Source organism: Melanaphis sacchari, unplaced genomic scaffold (assembly GCF_002803265.2).
Source record: "Melanaphis sacchari strain LSU unplaced genomic scaffold, SCAv2.0 Contig1_pilon_pilon, whole genome shotgun sequence".
NCBI classification, from domain to species: Eukaryota; Metazoa; Arthropoda; class Insecta; order Hemiptera; family Aphididae; genus Melanaphis; species Melanaphis sacchari.
The window spans coordinates 5,676,589-5,696,975 of NW_020270976.1; the positions used below are offsets into that span (position 1 = coordinate 5,676,589).

Consider the following 20,387-nt stretch of genomic DNA (forward strand, 5'->3'; position numbering starts at 1 on the left):
TGGTTATTAGTATAAGCCTACAAATTTATTAATTATTGAAATTGATTTTGCCTAAAATAAGTGATATAAAATATACAACTAATTTGTAAGAGTTATTATTAGATAGGTACAATTATAATAAAATAATCATGTTGGTTATAAATATATACAAATGAAAAATAAAAACACAGAAAGTCACAATATTTCATATTAAACATTAATATTAATAGATAGTTGAATAATACAATAAAACTGTCTTATTCAATAATTATTTATTACAAATATAATAAGCATAAAAGGTATACATCACAAGTAATAAATTTCCAAATACACAGTATATAGTGACAAATCAAATAAGATCATACATAATGTTTCAAAAAAAAAAAAAAAAACTCAGCAAAGAAAATTTTTACAATTTATGATATGTACAATTCATACAACTAAAAATTAAGAAACATTTTTTATGTATTAATTACTGATTTTCCAAAAATTCTTTTTCCAAGGCAGCACCCAACATATTCCATTCAGAATCATTTATCTCGTCAGGTGGGTCCACACTATTTTCACTATTGTTTCCCCATTCAGAGTCATTCATATCATCCGGTTGGTCAACACTATTTTCACTATTATTACCCCATTCTACTCCCAATTCATCTAAATTTTTACCTTGACGGAATTTTTCATTTAACGTTTCATTATCTTCTTCACTTCCATCACTATCTAGTGAACTGTGTCGACGCTTCTGTCCTCTGCTAGCACCTAAAGTAAAAACCATTATATCAAAAATTAATTAGAATGAATAAATTATATTATATAATTATTTTATTTTACCATCTTACATTAAATGTTTGCCAATTTAAAAACTGATTAGATTTATGACTTTCTTTAACATAAAGAAAGATTAAAATAAAAATAGTGGATAAGAAATTTAGTTTATAAAATGGAAAACTATATTGAATAAACCTACTAAATATCATTTTAGAGTACTGTAAGACTGTATATTTATAATTTATTAGTGTATACAATTAATTTTAATAAATTTAAACAAAATAAATAATTAAAACTATGCATTATAACTGTTGGTGTCATTAATTGTTAATTTAATTAATAAACTAATTTTAAATTTAAAAATATTACTTAACAGTGTCATATAATATACTATATTATGTAAAAATAACTAAATTTATTTAAAGTTCTCGTGTATAAACTATATTAATAAATTAAGTACTAGTACATTAAAATACTAATAAATTGGTTTATACAATAAGTATCATCAAAATTAATCAGAAAACAATATATTCATTTCATACATAATATACATATTTGAAGAAAAATAAAAAATTTTCTTAGAAAGTTTACTTGTGTAATAAAAAAAAAAATTGAATCCATTTCAGATATAATCCACTTCATGAAAAGAAAAAAATTTCACTAAATAGATAAAGCAATAAGTAATACATAATTTTTTGCTAGTTAAAATATAACCATTACATTTTAAGATTAAAAACAAAAAAGTAATAAATAAAGTAGTCTTATAAATCCTTACAACTGTCAAAAAAAAAAAAAAAAATGAAACTACATTTTGTTAAAATTAATTATAGTAAATTAAATATTTAGTGATAAGACCAAAAATATAGAAATGTACTTTAGTAAAATCTGAAATATATTATGCTCTTTAGTTATTGATCTCTAAACAAATTTAACAAGGTATAAAATTAAAAAATTTCAGATGATGAAGACAAGTCATAAGATATAATATAATACACTAATATGTCAATAATATGTATCATAATTATGATAGATATTAAATGATATTACAATATCAAAATTTAGATTTAGGAAAGTGGCAGGATTTTTTTGAGTCATTGTAGAGAAGACTCTACATTAGTACTAAAAATGATAATAACTTATGTTTTATGAAATTATAAAAGATATAATACTTATGCATACAGACCAGCTAAACTTTTAACTAAAAGATCTTTAAAAACTAATTTAAAAAAAAATGATTTTAGTGAAGCAGCGTGCAATATATTTTATTCAATATCTATACTTTTTTCACTATAATTGTCCTACTCCAAGGCTAATTCATCTATATTTTTACTTTGTCGGAATTGTTTAATCAATATTTTACCTTCTATTTCTTTTTCTACTTCATCTTCATTATCTGTTGATTCTGATGAACTGAATTGACGTTTATTTCCTCTTCTAGAACCTGAAGCAAAATACATTATATTTATTACTTACTGTTTAAATATCTACCTAATAATGTATAAAATATAATCTTAATTCTCTAATATTACCACTTTTAATAATTTTTAAGTTTTTTTTTTTTTTTTATTATTCATCTTATTTAAGCACGGCAACTAAGGGCATTAGCTGTGGATAAAAACAGTAGGTTTTTCTGTTTGTAAGGTTTATTTAATAGAATTGAAACATGTGTGCACCATGGAATCATCACTATGAACTCAGATGGTCATCCATCCGAGAGCTAGCGATGCTGGCCAATGCTTGACCTCTAAACATATTAGTGACTGAGGCCAACCATCGTGCCACACCAGGCCACATTTTAAAATTTTTATTATTTAATATACCTATTATATTTTAATTATATAAATTAAGCTTTTAACTAAATATTTATAATATTCAAGTGCTATAAATTAATTAACACTTAAACTTCAAAATTATTTTCATTACTCATTCCTTATTTTTTCATCTTTACTCCAACTAACAGAAGATAAGAGAAATAAAATTTAGCCAGGAAATATGCTGCTTTCTTTCTTTCTATTTTTACTTTTAATTAATTTGTGACTATTGATTTTACAGTAATATATCTATATAATTAAAAATTTGTTCTAAAAGAATTGTAGAATTTAATAAAATAAATAGTAATAATTTGCCTATTAACATTTTTTCTCATTTGGATGGGTCTTTAATAAAATATATTTATTGTGAAGAATAAGTTACCACAACTGTATTTTGACATAAATATTGAGTGTAAAAATTGTTTCCAATTTTTTTATTTTTTATTTAACTATTTAAGATTAGACAATGAATAAGATTATTTCACATGTCACTAGAATATAGCCATTATACTATAGGTAATATCTATCAATTTTGTCACTGGGTAGCCTTCTTCCTAATACTATGTCATCAGGTTAACTATTCTTCATATGTATATCATATTTGCCTATAGCTACAGATTGTAAATTTTCTATTTAATAATAATAATAAAAATAAGGTTTTCCATCTCTGATTTATATTAACTAGACTTTAGTTTAAACAACAAAATGCTTAATTATATGTTCTCAATTCTCAAATATATCTTCAGTTTTATACTAATGTTTCAGACATATTGTAAGTTCCATACTCAGTAAATTTATGTTTATAACAGAAAAACACACCATCTGAAAATGGAAATCACAATGAATCCAAAACTTTAAATACGGATATAACTGAAAAAAGAACAAATAATATTTCAATTCATTTCATAATAAAACTCTTACCATCTAAAGATGCTTCTGAACTTGAATTGCCATCTTTATTTATTTTTAATACATTATTTATATTTGGCGCATCATCACCATCACAACTTTCTTCATCATCAGTCATGTCTTCTACTTCTCCAGCCATACGTTTAATATCTTCATCAGAAAATGAAAGTAGAGGATTAAGTGTCTCAGCAAATTTTTGATCCTGTTCTTTATTTACATGAGAAATATTTTGGTTATTAGCCATAAAATGTGGTGAATGTTCTGGACTACTACAATGAGCTGGTGGGTCTCTACTACTAGAACCACCACCACCTTCTGATCGGAGAGGAAATAATCTTTCCTCAACATGTTCCCAACGTTCTGCACAAAGCCACAACCATTCAGGTGTCACTGTTTTGATATCAGGGCGTTTACGGGCTGCACTAGCTTTAAGTGTGCCCTGACGAACAGCAACCAGATGTGTAGAGTCCGGTTCAATATTTTCTGTGACTTCTGCACCTAACAATCGAGCCACCTTATAAGCTCGGCTTTCAGTCAACGGTACAGGAGTAGGCACTAAACCGCTAAATACTAGCTTTTTACCAGCTAATATTTTTGAACGGTACATAGGTATGATACGCTTCATGTCAGGAACCTCAACATCATCTCCGTATAACTTATGTTTTTGATCATATTCTTTAAAGTATTCCTTATGCAAATTTTTCAAAATATCTTCCAAGTACAACAAGTAATCATCTTCTTCCTCAACTTCTACTTGATCACTATTATCTTTAGTTACATTATTTTTATTTTTTTCATTATCAGTTGTTGTATTCCCTGAATCGTCATCAGACGCAACTTCTCCATCTTCCATTTGTGGTTCATCTTTTAGATTATCTTTTTTTTTAATAGTTATACCTGTGTCAATACATAATTAATAATTAGCGTTTTTAAACTTTTTAAATTAATTGGTGTATAATAAAATAAACAGTTATAATATATTTAAATCATTTTTGATAACAAGAAAATAAAATACCCCTAAATTTACCTTGGACTAAATGTGTAAAATCTATTCTATTATCCTGTTGTAAGGTTATATCAACATTTTTTTGTAAATTTGGAGGAGCGTTTATATCACCAGTATGTTGAAAAAAATGATATGGCTTGACATGTATCAAATTTAAAGCATAATCCCAAACATCTTCACGATCATCAATTATACACACCATATTATCACCACATGGAAACAATCCTCTAAAATAAACAATGTACTATATTTTTAATTGTAAATTTAAATAATTAAATTAAATTAAATAATAAAAGAGTAAAAAACAGTATAAATATATTACTATACTTAATAATTTTAAAATATTTATAATTTTAAACTTAAAATATTGTAAAAGTAATGCATAATCTTGGTTTTAAATATAAACATGGCTGAGTTCTAAATCCATAATATGAGTTTTTGGGTGTTTGTTAATCTACTATTTTATGATGTTACAAGTTTATACGGGACCAAGATTTGTAACAATACTTATATTTACATACTACATACTGATATTCGTTTCATACTTATTTTTTTATTAATACAACTTGTTAGTTTTCATAGAAAATTAATAAATAAATATGTATATACCTAAATAAGAAGTTTTTATTGACTTTTTTAATCTTAACTGAAGTGTGCAAAGTATTTTTTATTTATTATCATCTGCCAATTATATATAATATTTAACACGTTTAAGAAACTTATCATTTTGATTTTTCAAATTAGTGATATTTTAATTTCACAAAAAATATATAATTGAGATACATTATTTAAAAATATTGAACAAAATAATTCTGAAGTTATAAAGAATCTTTTTTTATCATGTGTTAAAGTATGTTATGAGTTCAAAAATATCATTAAATATTTTTGAAGAAAATATAAAGTTACATATGTATATACAAAATCAATAGTGATATAAACTGTAAAAGCATAAATACATTTTTATTTTTGTTAATAAGTTTTTATTTTTTTAACCAAGACTATTATTTTCAAAATGATCATAACAATATTATATAGACTTCAGTTACAGTTAATTTAATTTAATATAAATATAGAAAGGGCATATCATACAGTAAAATACATTTAATTAAATATCTAGCAATAAAAGCAAACTTAACGTTAATATAATATATTTAATAAAATATTTATACTTAAAAAGATAAACATACTTGAGATTTCCAGTTTTACTGTTTGGGTTGAAACATTCATCTCGTGATAAAACCCTATGAGAAAACAACTTTCCTTTTGGATCCAGAATATGTGTTATAGTATGAGCATAGTTTCGAGCGCCAAATGTACATATGTGAAGTTCATATAATTCACTAATAGAAGAAAGAAAATTGTAAGTACCTGGCCTAAGTCTTGTGTGATACCAAGGCGAATTTGGTCCATATAATTGAAAATGGTGAATATCCTGTGCAAATACACATGCCAATAAAGTATTTAATTAATATAAAACCACACAAATAAATTAAAATATATACTTTGATGTTATTAGGTATATTGTCATTTGTTGTGTGTATTAGTGTTTGATCCAAATCTACAAGTAATACCAGTTTTTTATCACTAAGCAGTCGTTTTTCATCAGCTTTACCCAACAACAATGCACTCTAAAATTAAATTTAAAAATTAATAATTTCATATTTTAGTTAGATGTATAAAATAATTTGTATGTACCTGTTCGCTGACTTTAAGGTCAGGCACGCTGTGTATCATAGAAACAGATGCAGTTGGTTTAGATGCATTGTCGATTCTTAAATCGGCACCACAATCTGCACATAAATCACTAACAACAGTACTATGGCTACAACCAGGCTCCAACTCAAATACAGGACATCTAAAATATTATGTAAAAAATAATAATTAATTCTCAAGTCTATAATAATATTAGAAATATATTAATACTATTAGATATATTTGAAAGTATATAAGCTTTTAACCAGAATCAAAGTTATTCTTACCCTGCAGGAACTTCTTGTCCTTCGTGTATCAAAATTTTCTTAACAACACCAATGTGATGTGTGCGAAAACTTTTCCGATCTTTTTCTCCATCCTCTTGATAAAGAAGTACAACAACAGTGCTATTAACCAAAGTGCCTTCTTTTACTCGCCATTTTAAAAGAGTTGCTTTTTTATCTGTCGTTGGGAGCTTAACACAAATCTTTTCTTGACTCATTTCTATTAATTAGTTACATTCAAACGCAATTACAATAAAATTACATGAGTATCAAATCGAAATAATATTAGAGTATTGATTAAAAAGTATTAATGAAGTTAAGTTTAATCAAAAAACACAAGTTTTAAAACATTAACGATCTATTGAGCAAAACAATAATTTATAACGTTTATACAAATATTATAAACTAGAAAAGTAAAAACAAATTTTAACTGTAATGATAAGATTTAAAAAATTCAAAAGTTGAGCGAAGTAGGTACAGGTACTAGAAATTAAGAGTATCAATCCTAAGCTAACTCGTGATAAGCAACATTTCAACATGGTTTACAATCATATTTTGATACGTATCAAAACTCTGAAACGCACACAATAGAAACTAAACATGAAAACGTAACGTATCGATCGATTAGATCGATTTTTATGATACGTCAAGCTGAAAAGCGTATATTTATTGATAAAATGTAAATTTGATTTTAGATTTGTTTCGGATTTTTTTAATGTCAGATTGTTTACTAATATTAAATTATAAATTCAGTAGTTGTGATTATTAATTAATAGTTTATTACTAACTACTGTCTACCAGAATAAATGTCACTTTTATTAATTATTTTATTAATAGATTAATAGAATAATGTGTTTCTATAAATTGAATGTTCAAATTTTTTTATGATTTATAATTCAAAACAAATGTATTATTTGAACTACGATTAAAACAGTAATATACTATCTTTAATCGTAGTTTGAACTTTTATAACTACTATCACGGTTCTCGTGCCAAATAAATATATTATTATTTATTTTACTTATGTTTATTAGCTACTTAGTACTTACCTAAGGTTTATGAATTTTATTACGAGTTCGAAATAATTTTAAAATGATTATGCTGTCATTAAAATTAATGTAGAATTATTGAAAATTACAATATATTAATATTATTTATCATTAAATAGGCACTTTAGGTTATGAAAATTTCACCTCAAATATTTATACAATAATTGTAGTATCTGTATAATATATCAATATAATATATAATTTAATAGTACATTAATGTAGGACGTAGGTACCTACCTAGTTTAAAAGTATTAATCAATTACGGAAAAAATCTGCGGAATAAAAGTTAATAAATTTATATATTTGCTTACGACCTAATTAAAATTCCTTAAAAAATATCAAAAAATATTTTAAAAAATATTAGAAAATGATTATTCAACTCAATAATATTCTAAATAATCTACATATTTTTTTTTTGCACGTAAATCGTAATCAAAAGAAAAACGATTTTATTCCCGACATTAATAACATTTCTTTATCTTAATTTAACTAAATTTATCACAACAACAAAATAACAAACTCTAACGGTAGATCACCGCATTATATCATTAGTTTTTATGTACTGCAAATCTTTTTGTGTAGAGCTCCAGCTCGCTTGTCTGGTGCACCTGCACTGGTGAGAGAAGACGACGTGGTCAAGACAGCCAGAGTCGCAGGCAGCTCCAACAAAGGCCTCCGCGTCCTTAGAGAAATCGGCTTTCTCCCCGACGATGGAGAGCCTCATTGGACCATCCCTTGTCTCTGGCAGCACACGAAAATAGATCACACGCTTTGTGCCATATTTTCGCAATAACGTGACCAAACAATGTAAATCGTCTCTATTATCAGTGATCAATAGGGATTATTAGTTTTTATTGAGGGCTATTTGCGTGCGACAACTTTATCGTTATTTATTTAATGAAATAATAAAATATACAATAAATTATGATGTGTGAGCATATCATTATACAACTATTAAGAAATGATAAATTCCTGGAATATAGAATTCAATATTTTTATATTATAAGTTATTAAAAATGTATGATATAAGAAGTAGGCCATAAAGACCATAAATCATAATACGTATATATTATACAAGAGACAACAATATTTAGAAGGAACTTAGTAAAAAAATAATACAAAGCTATGACTTATGAAAATAGTTTTTTGTTTATACAAGAAACGAATGACAACTACTATGAACTTCTGCAAGGTAATTATTTTTGTAGTGGAATACATTTTTTTATGAAAACTGTATTTTTGCGTAAAAAAATAAATTTATAGTAGGTAGACTTGAAATTTGAATAATTGTTTAGGTATTATAAATATTAAATATCTTTAAAAAGGTATAGTATTTTATAGATTTCTAACACCAACATTAATATATATATATTGATTTTTTTTTTTTGTCATGTGATGACTAACGCAACTCATTGAGTACTCAAATAGTAGGTAAGTCTCAATGTAGTAGGTACTTACGTAAGTACACAATGCAACTCGCAAACCACAATCGACACTCCTAAATTATTCAAATACGTTGAAATAATTCCAAAGTATCATGTTAAGCATGCAATTCTAACCATAACTGCATAAATTATGAAGTAGGTAGTTAAGTTGATGATACTATATGACCATTATGTAGTTAAGTAGGTAAATACGTAACTGATGCGTATCATGGACGTACCTATGGTATACAATATACATCAATGTTGAGTAAAATATTTTTTAAAAGTAATTTAATTATTTTATTCATTATGCTTGGATATTAAAGTAATTAATTTATTCATTAATCATTACTCATTAGGTACTCGAATAAAACTATGATAAGAGTTAGGTACCTACTTAACTTTTTAATGAAAAAAGTAACTACGAGATTAGGTACTAAAAAACACACACACACACACAATTCTTGTGTACTTTTACAAAATTTTTTTTTGACAAGTCAAATACCCAGATATTCAACGGAATTATAGAAAAACTACCTATACATATATGTAGATATAGTTTAAAAAAAATGAAAATTTTTTTCTTTAAATAAATAGTTACTTACCTAACAAGTAACAATGAATAATTAACACACGAGTATAAGATATAATATATAATATAGGTAACAATTATTAATTTTTAGTTTTATGTTTCAATTATTAGTTATTATAATAAATTGGAGTAATTATGTTAATACGTAAAAAATAATATTACCACTAATACCTACTGGTTTATTGTTCATAATTCATACGACCTATTCATATCATAGACAACATTCTGCGTATTTTAAGAAAATTTAATTACAATATTCAAATGAATTTAATTTAATTAACTTTTCTTGAAATTGTCCGATTGAATTTTGCCATATCTGATTCAGAAGTCTGTGCCGCCTATAAATACACAATATAAAATATTTTAGTGTAGTTATATTTTCAAACATAATTTGACATTTTTCAATTTTTGCAGTGTACAACCATTTTTTAAAGACATGTTTCGTATTTTTTAGATAATATAAATTCTAACTAATAATTATAATATAATTACAACTACCTACCCAATACCTTGGTTACAATGTTATAGTCACTACAATTACCAAATTAATATTTACCTGTTTCTTCCAGGTTTCGTGAAAAAATTAATTAATTTAATGATTTTAATAGTTCGATAAAATTTAATAAACTAATTACGGACCACTAAATCGTGCTTAAAGAACTAGCCGAACTACCTATTGGCTATTTGATTCAATAAAATGTTAAATGATCATTCATGTAATCTGGCATTATTTCGTTTTTAGTATTTACTATTTACTCATACCAAATATATGTGAGTACTTAATCAATGCATAAATGCTTTTAATATTTTAATTTTTAAGTATTTTTAATAAATAGTGATTTAGTTATGAGTTTATGACCATTAGGTAAGCACCAGGCATTAATGTTCGCAATTCGCAATTCTCAATTCTGCAACCATCGCTATCGATCACAGTTTTAGATAGATAGAAACAGGTGTGCTAGCGATACAAGCGGACAAGAAGTCGTTAATCGTTATCACTTTTATCCGTTACAAATTTTCAATTCAAACTTCAAACAACGGAACGCTTGTACTGTTGTAGATAATATTATCTATTAAAATATACTATACTTGCTATATTTTATTATTTATGGTATATACTATATAATATAATAAATATATTTTGTAAGTAGGTATACACTATACACTATACAATCAACAATCGACATTTTAATATTAGACGAGAAAAAGGTACAATTAACAATTATTTACCTATTAATTTATTCTATATTCTATAATATTGCGAAATATTAAATGACCAAGTGGTTAGTGTTTGTATTCTTCATCTGACCGATATTTTGATCTATAAATTCTAGGTACGTATAATATAAAATAAGGATAATCATGGAAATCGATGAAGACCTAAGTGCAATAGAAGCAAATCCAAGTAAGTATATATTTTCTTCGTTAGTACTAAAATATGTTAATGCCATATATTTATAATATTAATTGGAGCTTAAAGATATAGATTATTATATTATTCAGTGAAAATATTTGAAATTAACAAAAAAAAAAAAATAAAAAAATAGCATTATATTTAAACATTTTAACATAAAAATATATTTTTCAAGCATATAACTTAAAATTAAATATTAATTAGTTACTTGTTGTCTCATGTATATATTTTATGGTTTTTATAGTTGCGAGAGATGAAACCTCCGAGTCATTTGGTGATATATCCTGTATAACTAATGGTTAGTTACATTTGTGTATAAATTATATAGTTTGTTTAAAATTTTATTATTGTATATAATAAGTAAACTTTTCTCGATATGGAATAATTTAATTATATTTTAAAGTATAACTAATTTATAAAAAATAGAAATAATTGTATAAAATTATTTAATTGTAAACATTATATATAATATTTTCTCTAGGCTTAATACATAAAATAATCAACATAATATTAAATATGTGGTTGATGAGCATTTGAGCACTATTGACATATTAAATTTAATTAAATATAAACAATTTATAAAAAAGATAATATATATATATATAAAATATGTGATATATACTTATATACATATTATCATAATATATTTATTTTTTTATTATTAATTATCATTCAGAAAGTATGAAAGTTACAATTTTTTTTTCCAAAAATTTAACTAACTTAACTACAGTGAAACCTCTTAACAAATACATCTATGTCTTAGATTATTTTTGGAGAAAAATCAATATACTTCCTATAAACAGCCTAGAAAAAATAGCATTCCCCCAAATAGGTAAAATTTCAGTTATTATAACTGTCCAGTATTTAGAGATTTCACTGTACATACTTAACATAATTTATTACTGTGATAAATCTTAGTTATTTTTATTAAAATCTAACTTAAATATCTAGCTATAATTTACACAGTTAAATTTACAGATCATCAGATCTCAGTAACTTGTATATCAACATGTGTTTGGCATTTTCTGCACCTTTGTTAAAACTTACAACATGCTTAATGATTATTCTCATCCTATATAAGCTTATGTATTAAATTTTTTCATAAAAGATACATATTCTTAATATGTATGCTTAACACTTTTTTTTATTCTTTGTTTAAATTAAACAATTTATGTAAATTTTGTACAATTAGCTTAAATAATAATGGAGGTTTAACAGGCTTAATAGGAGAAACATTATTAACTATTACTAATTTACTGGTTGTTCTGCTTCATTTATTGAATTTTTTAAATCAACTTCCTTAATATTAATTACAAATTATTATCATTTGTAAATGTTTTTTTTAAACAATTTTCAAAACAATGAATTAACTATAGATTATTAGTTTAAGTATCTAATAAGATATAAGTATTATCAATTTTATAATTTTATCATCTTATTAATATTGCAAATATACTATTTTAGATTGTAATGAAAAAGAAAATGAAAACCCACATACAATTGAAACTGACGAATCTGATCAGGAAGATAGTAAGTTCTACTATTTGCATTTAGTATAATTACCTAGAATATATAAATAATAAGATAATAATATTATTACAACAATCAATAATGTTTTATTTATTTCATATAGACAAACTTATCTAAAAGAATAAATTAAATAATAGAAAGTACCAAATTATTAAATTTCCTGTATAGTAAAGTTGAAGAAATAGCAAAGTAAACATTGTTATTTTTACTATATTATATAACATAAGTAATTTTACATTTTAATATATATCATATTAATTACATTGTTCTCAAAAATTAAGTAAGAGACATAAAGTGAGTAGCAAAAGTAAGACTTGAGGAGCTTTAGTTTTATAAACAAATTTATGATAAAACTTATAATGGGACGTTAGGATTTGAGAAATTATTATATAATTACTTATGGTTTTATATGAAACATGTAACCTAGTGTCTTATAATAATATCTATTTTGAAAATCCAAAATGTCAACATAAATTATTAAAGTTTAATTCCGAGACTATTGGCAATCCCAAAAAATTTAATTGGGTCATATGATATTTTAAATTCTTTATTTATAATAATTTATATTATGTTATTTTATTTGCATTATAGTTATAATGTCAGGATCAGAGTCAGGAATAGTTGAAGATTTCACTTATGATCCAACTGCTCTTATAGAAATATCTGATATACTCGGTAAGACAAAAAAATATGACAACATACTAAAATGAAATCTCGTTTAATAGACATACCAATTGATTTTAATTTTCTCATAAGAATGTGCTACTTTTGTGTATTGTATTTAATCTAGATCTCGTTGGTAAAAATTGGTCAATTTTTCGTGTTTCTCCATTATGGAATTTGAATTTTGATACCAACTATTTAAATTTGTTATCCAAAAAGTTAAAGAAATTTTTAATGAATCATACATCTACTAATATGAAAAACCAAAAGAATTCTTTCTCAGAAATCTCTGTGGAAATTGAAGCAAAAGAAGCAAATCATGAATGTATTGCATTAAAGGTAAAAAAAAAGTTATACATTTCATAGCATTGTGTTCTTTGAACAATATTAATTTGATTTCATTTATACTTATTTTATTATTTATTTATATTAACAAAATAATAATATTAAATTAATAAATTAAGACTACTGTATTAATTAAAATATAGGTGTTCTTAATAACTGTATTAATATGTATTACTATTTACTATTTAATATTGAAGTTGTCATACAATTGATTACACACTGTTTAAATTTTCTATTAAATTTCCATGAACTGTAGGTATATTATGCTGAATCAAAAAATAAAAATTTAAAGTCATTATTTGTTTTCTATAAATGAAAACAGTATTTTATTATAACAACAATTTCACATAGTTAATATAGTTTTATGTATTATTTTTTCAAAATATTTTTATTTAAATTTTAACTGCGATCTATTCTAAAGAAGCTATCAATAGATAATCAGAAATTTCAAAATGTTGTTTACGAGAAATAAATTATATGAAAAATAAGTTAGTTAACTCATTAAACAGTAAGTTAATTCTGCGGAATTAGTAATATTTTAAAACTATAAATAATTTCAAAAAAATATTTTAAATGATGACCTGTTTTATAAATTAATTTACATGTAATATTTTTAGCATAAAATATTTATAATGAAGATTTAAAAAAATATTTACTTAACCATTATAGGTAGTATAATAAATAATTTAATTTACTATATTATATTGTTTTTTTCACAGATTAATGTTTTTAACAATGATACTAATTCAAAACTTTACACGGGTTTATTATTAAAGTCACCGAATTATAATCAAAATTATAGTAAAAATAATTTATCTGACATGCCCATATTAATGGTACAAGGAAATAAATCAATTTCAGTTGCCATACATAATTGGTTAACTGAATATTTTGATTGTGTCATTCGACCATTTGAATTCGCTTTATATCAATTTCTGTGGCTTATTGCAATATCAATGGGTGATGCAGGACCATTATACAATGAAACTGTTTTATACCACTATCTCTATAAATATGAATCATCAAAGGGCCAGATGGATGTAAAATGTTATGCTGAATCCGAGTTCCTTCAATCAGTCTTAGCCAAGTTAGTATTCTAAAAATATTATTTTATTATTCAACTGTATTATTTGGATCAATCAATATTCTTTGAATGGAAAATATTTTCTTTTGACCATATCAATAAAATTTGATTGATTTAACAATACGCTTTTTATTTTAATATAGCTTACTTTAGATTTTAAAAACTTAAAGAAATATAAAATTTCTTCTAAAATAAATGGGGTTTTTTATTTTTGTCTGATAATATTTTATAACAAATATAACTGCTCTAATTTTCAATATTAAGAATGGTTTCTGATAACAAGAGCTGAGTGCATTAAAATGTATTTGTTGTTTGTTATAATTAAGATAAAAATAATCTAAACTCGAATTTTCTTTTTAGTAAAAATTTAAAAATATTTTGGCTCTTTTGAGCAATATAAAATCACTTTTTATCAAAAACTATCACTATTTCATAAACCACTTTCTTTTATAAATCAAATAAGTTGTTACAAAATTATAATTTTACTATTTTTTATAGTTATAATTTTAAATTTATTTTTACTTTTTTGACTTACAAAATCTATTCCTAATGCTTAATTATAAAGTAAAAGATTTTCTAAGTACTTTGATATACAAAAATTAAATTTTAGACAAGTAGTTCATTAATTGCCTATTACTTATTAATATTTAAACTATTTATGAATACTGTGGAATAGTTAAAGTAGGTAATTTGATAAATTTTGTTCTACTACTTCTCTTGTTTGAACTTTAAATACTTAAAAAATATTCCATTTCAGAATTCAACATAATTTTTTATTACAATCTACAATCATTACTTCAAAAACTATTAACATTTTTAAAAATATTTTTTTATATAATTTTCAGTCGAATTTAAACTTTTAATATTTTTTACTGTATTGATTTGTTTTACTTCTTTGAATAACTATATTTTTAATTTCATATTCTAAAGCAGAATATTTTTTGTAATATTTTGATACATAAAAATCTAAATTTCATTGAATAGTTTTTAAGTCATATGTATTTAAAGTTTAAGTGAGTGAAGTGATGTGATACAGAAATATCCTACAATATTTTGTCTTACTACTCCGCTTACTAAAACTTTAAATACTAATAAAGTAACAATTCATAAACTACTACTCTTCTAAATATCGATTTTTATGTATCACAATATTCTGATTTAGGATGTGAAATTAAAAATGCTTGTTATTCATAAAATTTAAAAACATATATTTTTTAAATAAATGTTGTTTTATTTTGACCGTAAATTATATTAGAGATATATTTCAAAAATATTAATAGTTTAAAAAAAAAAAATAATGATTGGTTCATGATAGAAGAATATTATAAATATAAACAAAAAATAGAGATTGGCTGGCATACCATCTAATTACAATTGTTTTTTGTGTAATATTAATTATTAAGTTTAAATTTTACTCATCTTTGGTCTCTTTAGTAGAGTCATTCAATGTAAAACTTAAAACCTATTATACAGTAGAAAACTAAATAGTAAAACAAATAATATAATCTATAGGCTTTCACTGAATCGGTCATCTCCTGCAACTACTTCATTCCATTATTCAGATTTGATTAAAGTACAATCTGATATAGAAGATCATTTTAAAATAACATGTGGAATAAATGTATCAAAATTAAAATTGAAAGCATTCGAAGCGCCTAAAGTTGCTTCAATTAATGTTTCTGGAAAAGTGAGTGATTTTATTTATTTAATAAAATGTTTGTTTAAATTTAAATGTCTTGTTTTAGATACAAGTTTGGTCATCCACCCTTATAGATTTAATGTTAAAATATCTTATGGAGCTACAAAACAACAAATGTATGCCTTAAAATGTAAGATTTTCATTTTTTATAAATCGTTTTCATGTATATAAATACTTTTTATAATTATTTATTTTTATTATTTAGTGTAATTTAAGTGTATGTTTTTATAGATTATGAAATGTATTTTTCAATTTTTATTGAACAATTATCCAAATGATTTTATTCGCTTTATTATTTTTAACATACTATGCATGCCTACTTTGATATTAACTTACAATTCATTGTGGACGGATTGGTTGCTTTTATCAAAAAAAGATTGTCCAAACGAAAACTGTAATATTACTACTACACACAAACTTTGTCTTGTCGCTACATATAATGACTGTATATTATAGTATATATAAATATTTGTGTTTCTCACTCTAGTGTGTATGTATAATAATTTCTAATAAATAGAAACTATTTTCATGGTTATACTAATGAGTGGTGTATTAATTTATGTTTAAAAATATCTATTATTTAACTATGTTGACTAATAATAGAATTACTTAGAGTTACATAAAAAATAATAAAAAAAACTTACTTCAAAAGTATACTTGATGCTTAATGGTTTCGATTAAACCTAAAGACACAAATTCTTGTTGAAACTCAATCAATGTGTTTAAAGAATGCTATCCATGTATGTGTTGTCTTCACCTTACAAAAATAAAATATTAAATTTGAACTTAACAAAATAAATTTTGTGATAACTTAAATATTAGAGTGAATCAACTCATTATTGATTATTAAATTTAATGTTAAGAACATAATCTGCGAATTTTTAAGCAAAACATGAGCAATTTATATTACTAATATTTCATATATTAATCGTGCTTACAAATTGAAATGTTAATAAAAAAAGTCTATGTTTACTACAGATAATGTTCTCAACTTTAAATATTCAAGCTAATAACACAAAATCCTTTTGGCTGAACTCAAATGTAATGTTTTATGTTTTGTAAAGAGACAACACACGCACGAGTAGTATGAAGTATTTTCTTGAGCTTAATTTGTATAATTTAATACCTAATGATTGAGCTACAATACGCATGATTATAGAAGGGTGGGGCAGGGGGCACTTATCCCCACTGCTCAAACTAAATTCTATTTTTTATACCAAACTTATAAATTTTACTATAAAATATGGAAAAAGCAAAAAAAAATAAAATTCATCAGATAACTTAACCAACCTAAGTGCCTTCCCCTGTGCTTCACACTAAATGTTATTTCTTACACTTAACTATAAAATCGAAAAAACAAAAGGCTACCCCCTGATTAAACACCCATGACAAGATGTGTTGGGTTAGTTTAATATTTTTAGTATCAGATATTAAAACTCTAGCATTATTTATTTGAAAACCAAATTTTAACAAATTGAATATTTTATAAACAAAGGAATAAATATTTCACGAGTACCTTAATCGCTATTTAAATCGCCTTAAAAATAAAATAAGAGATTAAACATTTATTGTGACTAACATGTACATTGTACACCAATCATAATAATATAATGAGGCATATTAAATTATAAGATCTAAGGATATTAAATGATTAACAATAAAGTATTTAGTATTTACACATAAAATGTTTATAAAATCATTAATTTTATAAACGTTCAAAGTTTAAAACCAGAGATAATTATGCGTTCAGTATCAAAAGTTAAATTAAAGTTAGAATAATATGTAATTATACCTATTATAAAAATTAATTTCCATTATTAAAATTACAATGGCAACATAAAAAAATCAATATTTCATGTAATGTTAATTATTTGAATTTAAAAAGATAATTATTTTAATAAAATACATTAAGACCATTAAGTGAACACTTAAACTTTAAATACTGATCGCGTGTATAAGGTAATTAAATATAGTAAATCAGTTATATTCTAACAAACAAAACATTTAGGAATAAATAAATTACATTCCTAACCTAAGGGTAAACATAAAATTAAGGTAATATCGTGCTATAGAAGTAAAGTGTATAAGAATATTTTTTTAATCATTTATGGGTTATACATTAATGATTTAAAACTTTTTACAACCAAACCATCATCATATAAGTATTAATAAGTAATATAGTTATATAAATAGATATATTCGCAATACTAATTTTATAGAGTTTGGTCTATTAATAAATATTGAATATAATTCACTCAAAAAAAAAAAAAAAAATTAAGTATAACCCACATGGAAAGCAATAATATCAAAATTGCAAATTGAATATTATTTAGTTGACCTTCAGAAATAGTTAACAACATCCATTGCCATTGGATCGATTATTACCGCCAGGTACGCTATTGTTACCAGTTGAATGTTGTGGTCCAATTTTAATACCATTTGCCTAAAATTAAATAGAATAAAATAAAATTAATATATGACTATTAGGCGAGCTATTAGCCATTAGGTAATAGTTTACAAATAACTCAATTTAAATATAACTAACCTCGTTATTGATATCAAATACTCCCTCTTGAATTTTTTCATATATTTCTTTAGCAGTGTTTATGAAGGCTTCTTCTACATTGTCAGAGGTTTTAGCCGATGTTTCCATAAATACTAATCCATGTTCCCGAGCAAATGCTTCACCTTCTTCTTTCTTTACTTCTCGTTTTGCCTCCAGATCACTAAGCGCATTAATCAATTAATCAAAGTTGACTAAGATTATGCTGGTTAAAATATTACCTTTTGTTGCCAATGAGCATAATGACCATGTTGGAATTAGAATGTTGTCTAGCGTCTTCTAACCAAGTAGTCAAATGATTGAAAGTGTCTCGGCGAGTGATGTCATACACTAATAATGCACCAGCTGCACCACGATAATAAGATCGTGTGATTGATCGAAAAGCTTCCTGACCAGCAGTGTCCCATATTTGCAACTTGATTGGTTTGGTGTCAATGGACACCAGGCGTGCACCAAATTCGACGCCTAGAATTAGTTCATGTTAAAAATAAAAAAAACTTTGATAATCATTATTGCTTATAAAAATCAATATAACCGATGGTCAGATCGTGGACGGGCTGGAATCTCTTGTCAGTGAACTGCAATAGGAGACACGATTTGCCTACTCCTGTAACATATGCCAGATTAAGATTATAAGTGGCTGATAGTTTAGCAGTCAGAGAATACCCACTAACCTGTGTCTCCGATTATGATGTATTTAAACAGGTAGGCGTATGACATGGCGACGATTAGTGGCAATGGACTTTCAAGAAACCGCGAGCTGCTAACACTGAAAGACTGAACGACCTGTATTCACTTGTGATAGAAATAAAACGTAAAACAATGAAGAACACAAAGAAACAACAACAACAACTTACAAATCGCGTAAGAAACAAGAGTATTGGTCGCGCAAGTGTATATTTATGTAAGATTATATTCGTAAAACGTAATTGATGTTGATTACAAAGCCATACGATTCATTTTCTACTGTTGTTGTTGCAAGTAAACGTAACGAACACGCATAATAATAATAATAATAATAATAGTAATGATAAAAATATTCTCTGTGGGCAAAGTACCTTGTATCTTTTTCACTAATCCCTCCACAGACGGGTCTCGTCAGTCACTATACGCTGATCAAAAAATTTTTCGTTTTTCGCAATAAATTGCGTCTTTAATCTTTATCACGACGTACGATTGAGAGAATGAGTCGCGGAAAAGAAAGAGAATATTATTATTATTATTATTATTGAATAAATAAATATAACATACATATGTGTTTACGTCTTCGGTGATATGATAAAGGTATTGAATAATGAATATAATGGTCCGTGTCGGTTGGTCGGTCGGCCAGACAGCCCTGAACACCAATTCAGTAGGGGAAGGAATCGCTTGTCGTACAAAATGCACTATTCGGAAGTCGTCGTAACCCGCTTCCGCCCACTACAATATCCACGTGATACTACCGTGGTAGTAGTTGTACTTCCGATCGAGGACCGAGGACGTGCATGTCGCCGCATGAATTACTTGCAACCTGCAGCCTGCAGCAGCTGCTCGGCGGATAATAATAATCGCGCTGTCAGCTGCTGCAGCTGT

General features: G+C 25.0%; 3 protein-coding genes across 6 annotated transcripts; 1 reads left to right on the plus strand and 2 right to left on the minus strand.

Annotated features, from left to right (window-relative positions):
- Positions 1-245: 245 nt before the first annotated feature.
- On the minus strand, positions 246-6,770 carry LOC112593105 (RNA polymerase II subunit A C-terminal domain phosphatase). Of its 2 annotated transcripts, XM_025337380.1 has the most exons (9): positions 6,453-6,770; positions 6,169-6,328; positions 5,976-6,101; positions 5,661-5,905; positions 4,495-4,700; positions 3,480-4,364; positions 3,378-3,380; positions 2,108-2,188; positions 246-738 (listed from the first exon to the last, which is right to left on the minus strand). In XM_025337380.1, the coding sequence occupies exons 1-9, from the start codon at positions 6,665-6,667 to the stop codon at positions 452-454; spliced, it is 2,208 nt and encodes a 735-aa protein (XP_025193165.1). In that variant the 5' UTR covers positions 6,668-6,770; the 3' UTR covers positions 246-451. The 2 variants fall into 2 exon arrangements, with proteins under 2 accessions (XP_025193165.1, XP_025193167.1); XM_025337382.1 differs by lacking the exon at positions 3,378-3,380 and having other exon boundaries at positions 247-738.
- Positions 6,771-10,683: 3,913 nt separating this feature from the next.
- On the plus strand, positions 10,684-16,790 carry LOC112593197. Its single transcript, XM_025337540.1, has 10 exons — positions 10,684-10,723; positions 10,849-10,919; positions 11,173-11,226; positions 12,393-12,458; positions 13,050-13,133; positions 13,249-13,460; positions 14,186-14,553; positions 16,063-16,237; positions 16,296-16,379; positions 16,481-16,790. The coding sequence occupies exons 2-9, from the start codon at positions 10,877-10,879 to the stop codon at positions 16,374-16,376; spliced, it is 1,083 nt and encodes a 360-aa protein (XP_025193325.1). The 5' UTR covers positions 10,684-10,723; positions 10,849-10,876; the 3' UTR covers positions 16,377-16,379; positions 16,481-16,790.
- A 1,717-nt stretch (positions 16,791-18,507) lies between these two features.
- LOC112593147 (ras-related protein Rab-2A) lies at positions 18,508-20,155 on the minus strand. Of its 3 annotated transcripts, none has more exons than XM_025337471.1 (6): positions 20,064-20,155; positions 19,487-19,607; positions 19,348-19,419; positions 19,034-19,277; positions 18,795-18,975; positions 18,508-18,692 (listed from the first exon to the last, which is right to left on the minus strand). In XM_025337471.1, exons 2-6 carry the CDS (start codon positions 19,530-19,532, stop codon positions 18,600-18,602), a joined length of 636 nt encoding a protein of 211 aa, XP_025193256.1. In that variant the 5' UTR covers positions 19,533-19,607; positions 20,064-20,155; the 3' UTR covers positions 18,508-18,599. The 3 variants fall into 3 exon arrangements, with proteins under 3 accessions (XP_025193256.1, XP_025193254.1, XP_025193255.1); XM_025337469.1 differs by lacking the exon at positions 20,064-20,155 and adding an exon at positions 19,871-20,029; XM_025337470.1 differs by lacking the exon at positions 20,064-20,155 and adding an exon at positions 19,670-19,864.
- Positions 20,156-20,387: the final 232 nt, after the last annotated feature.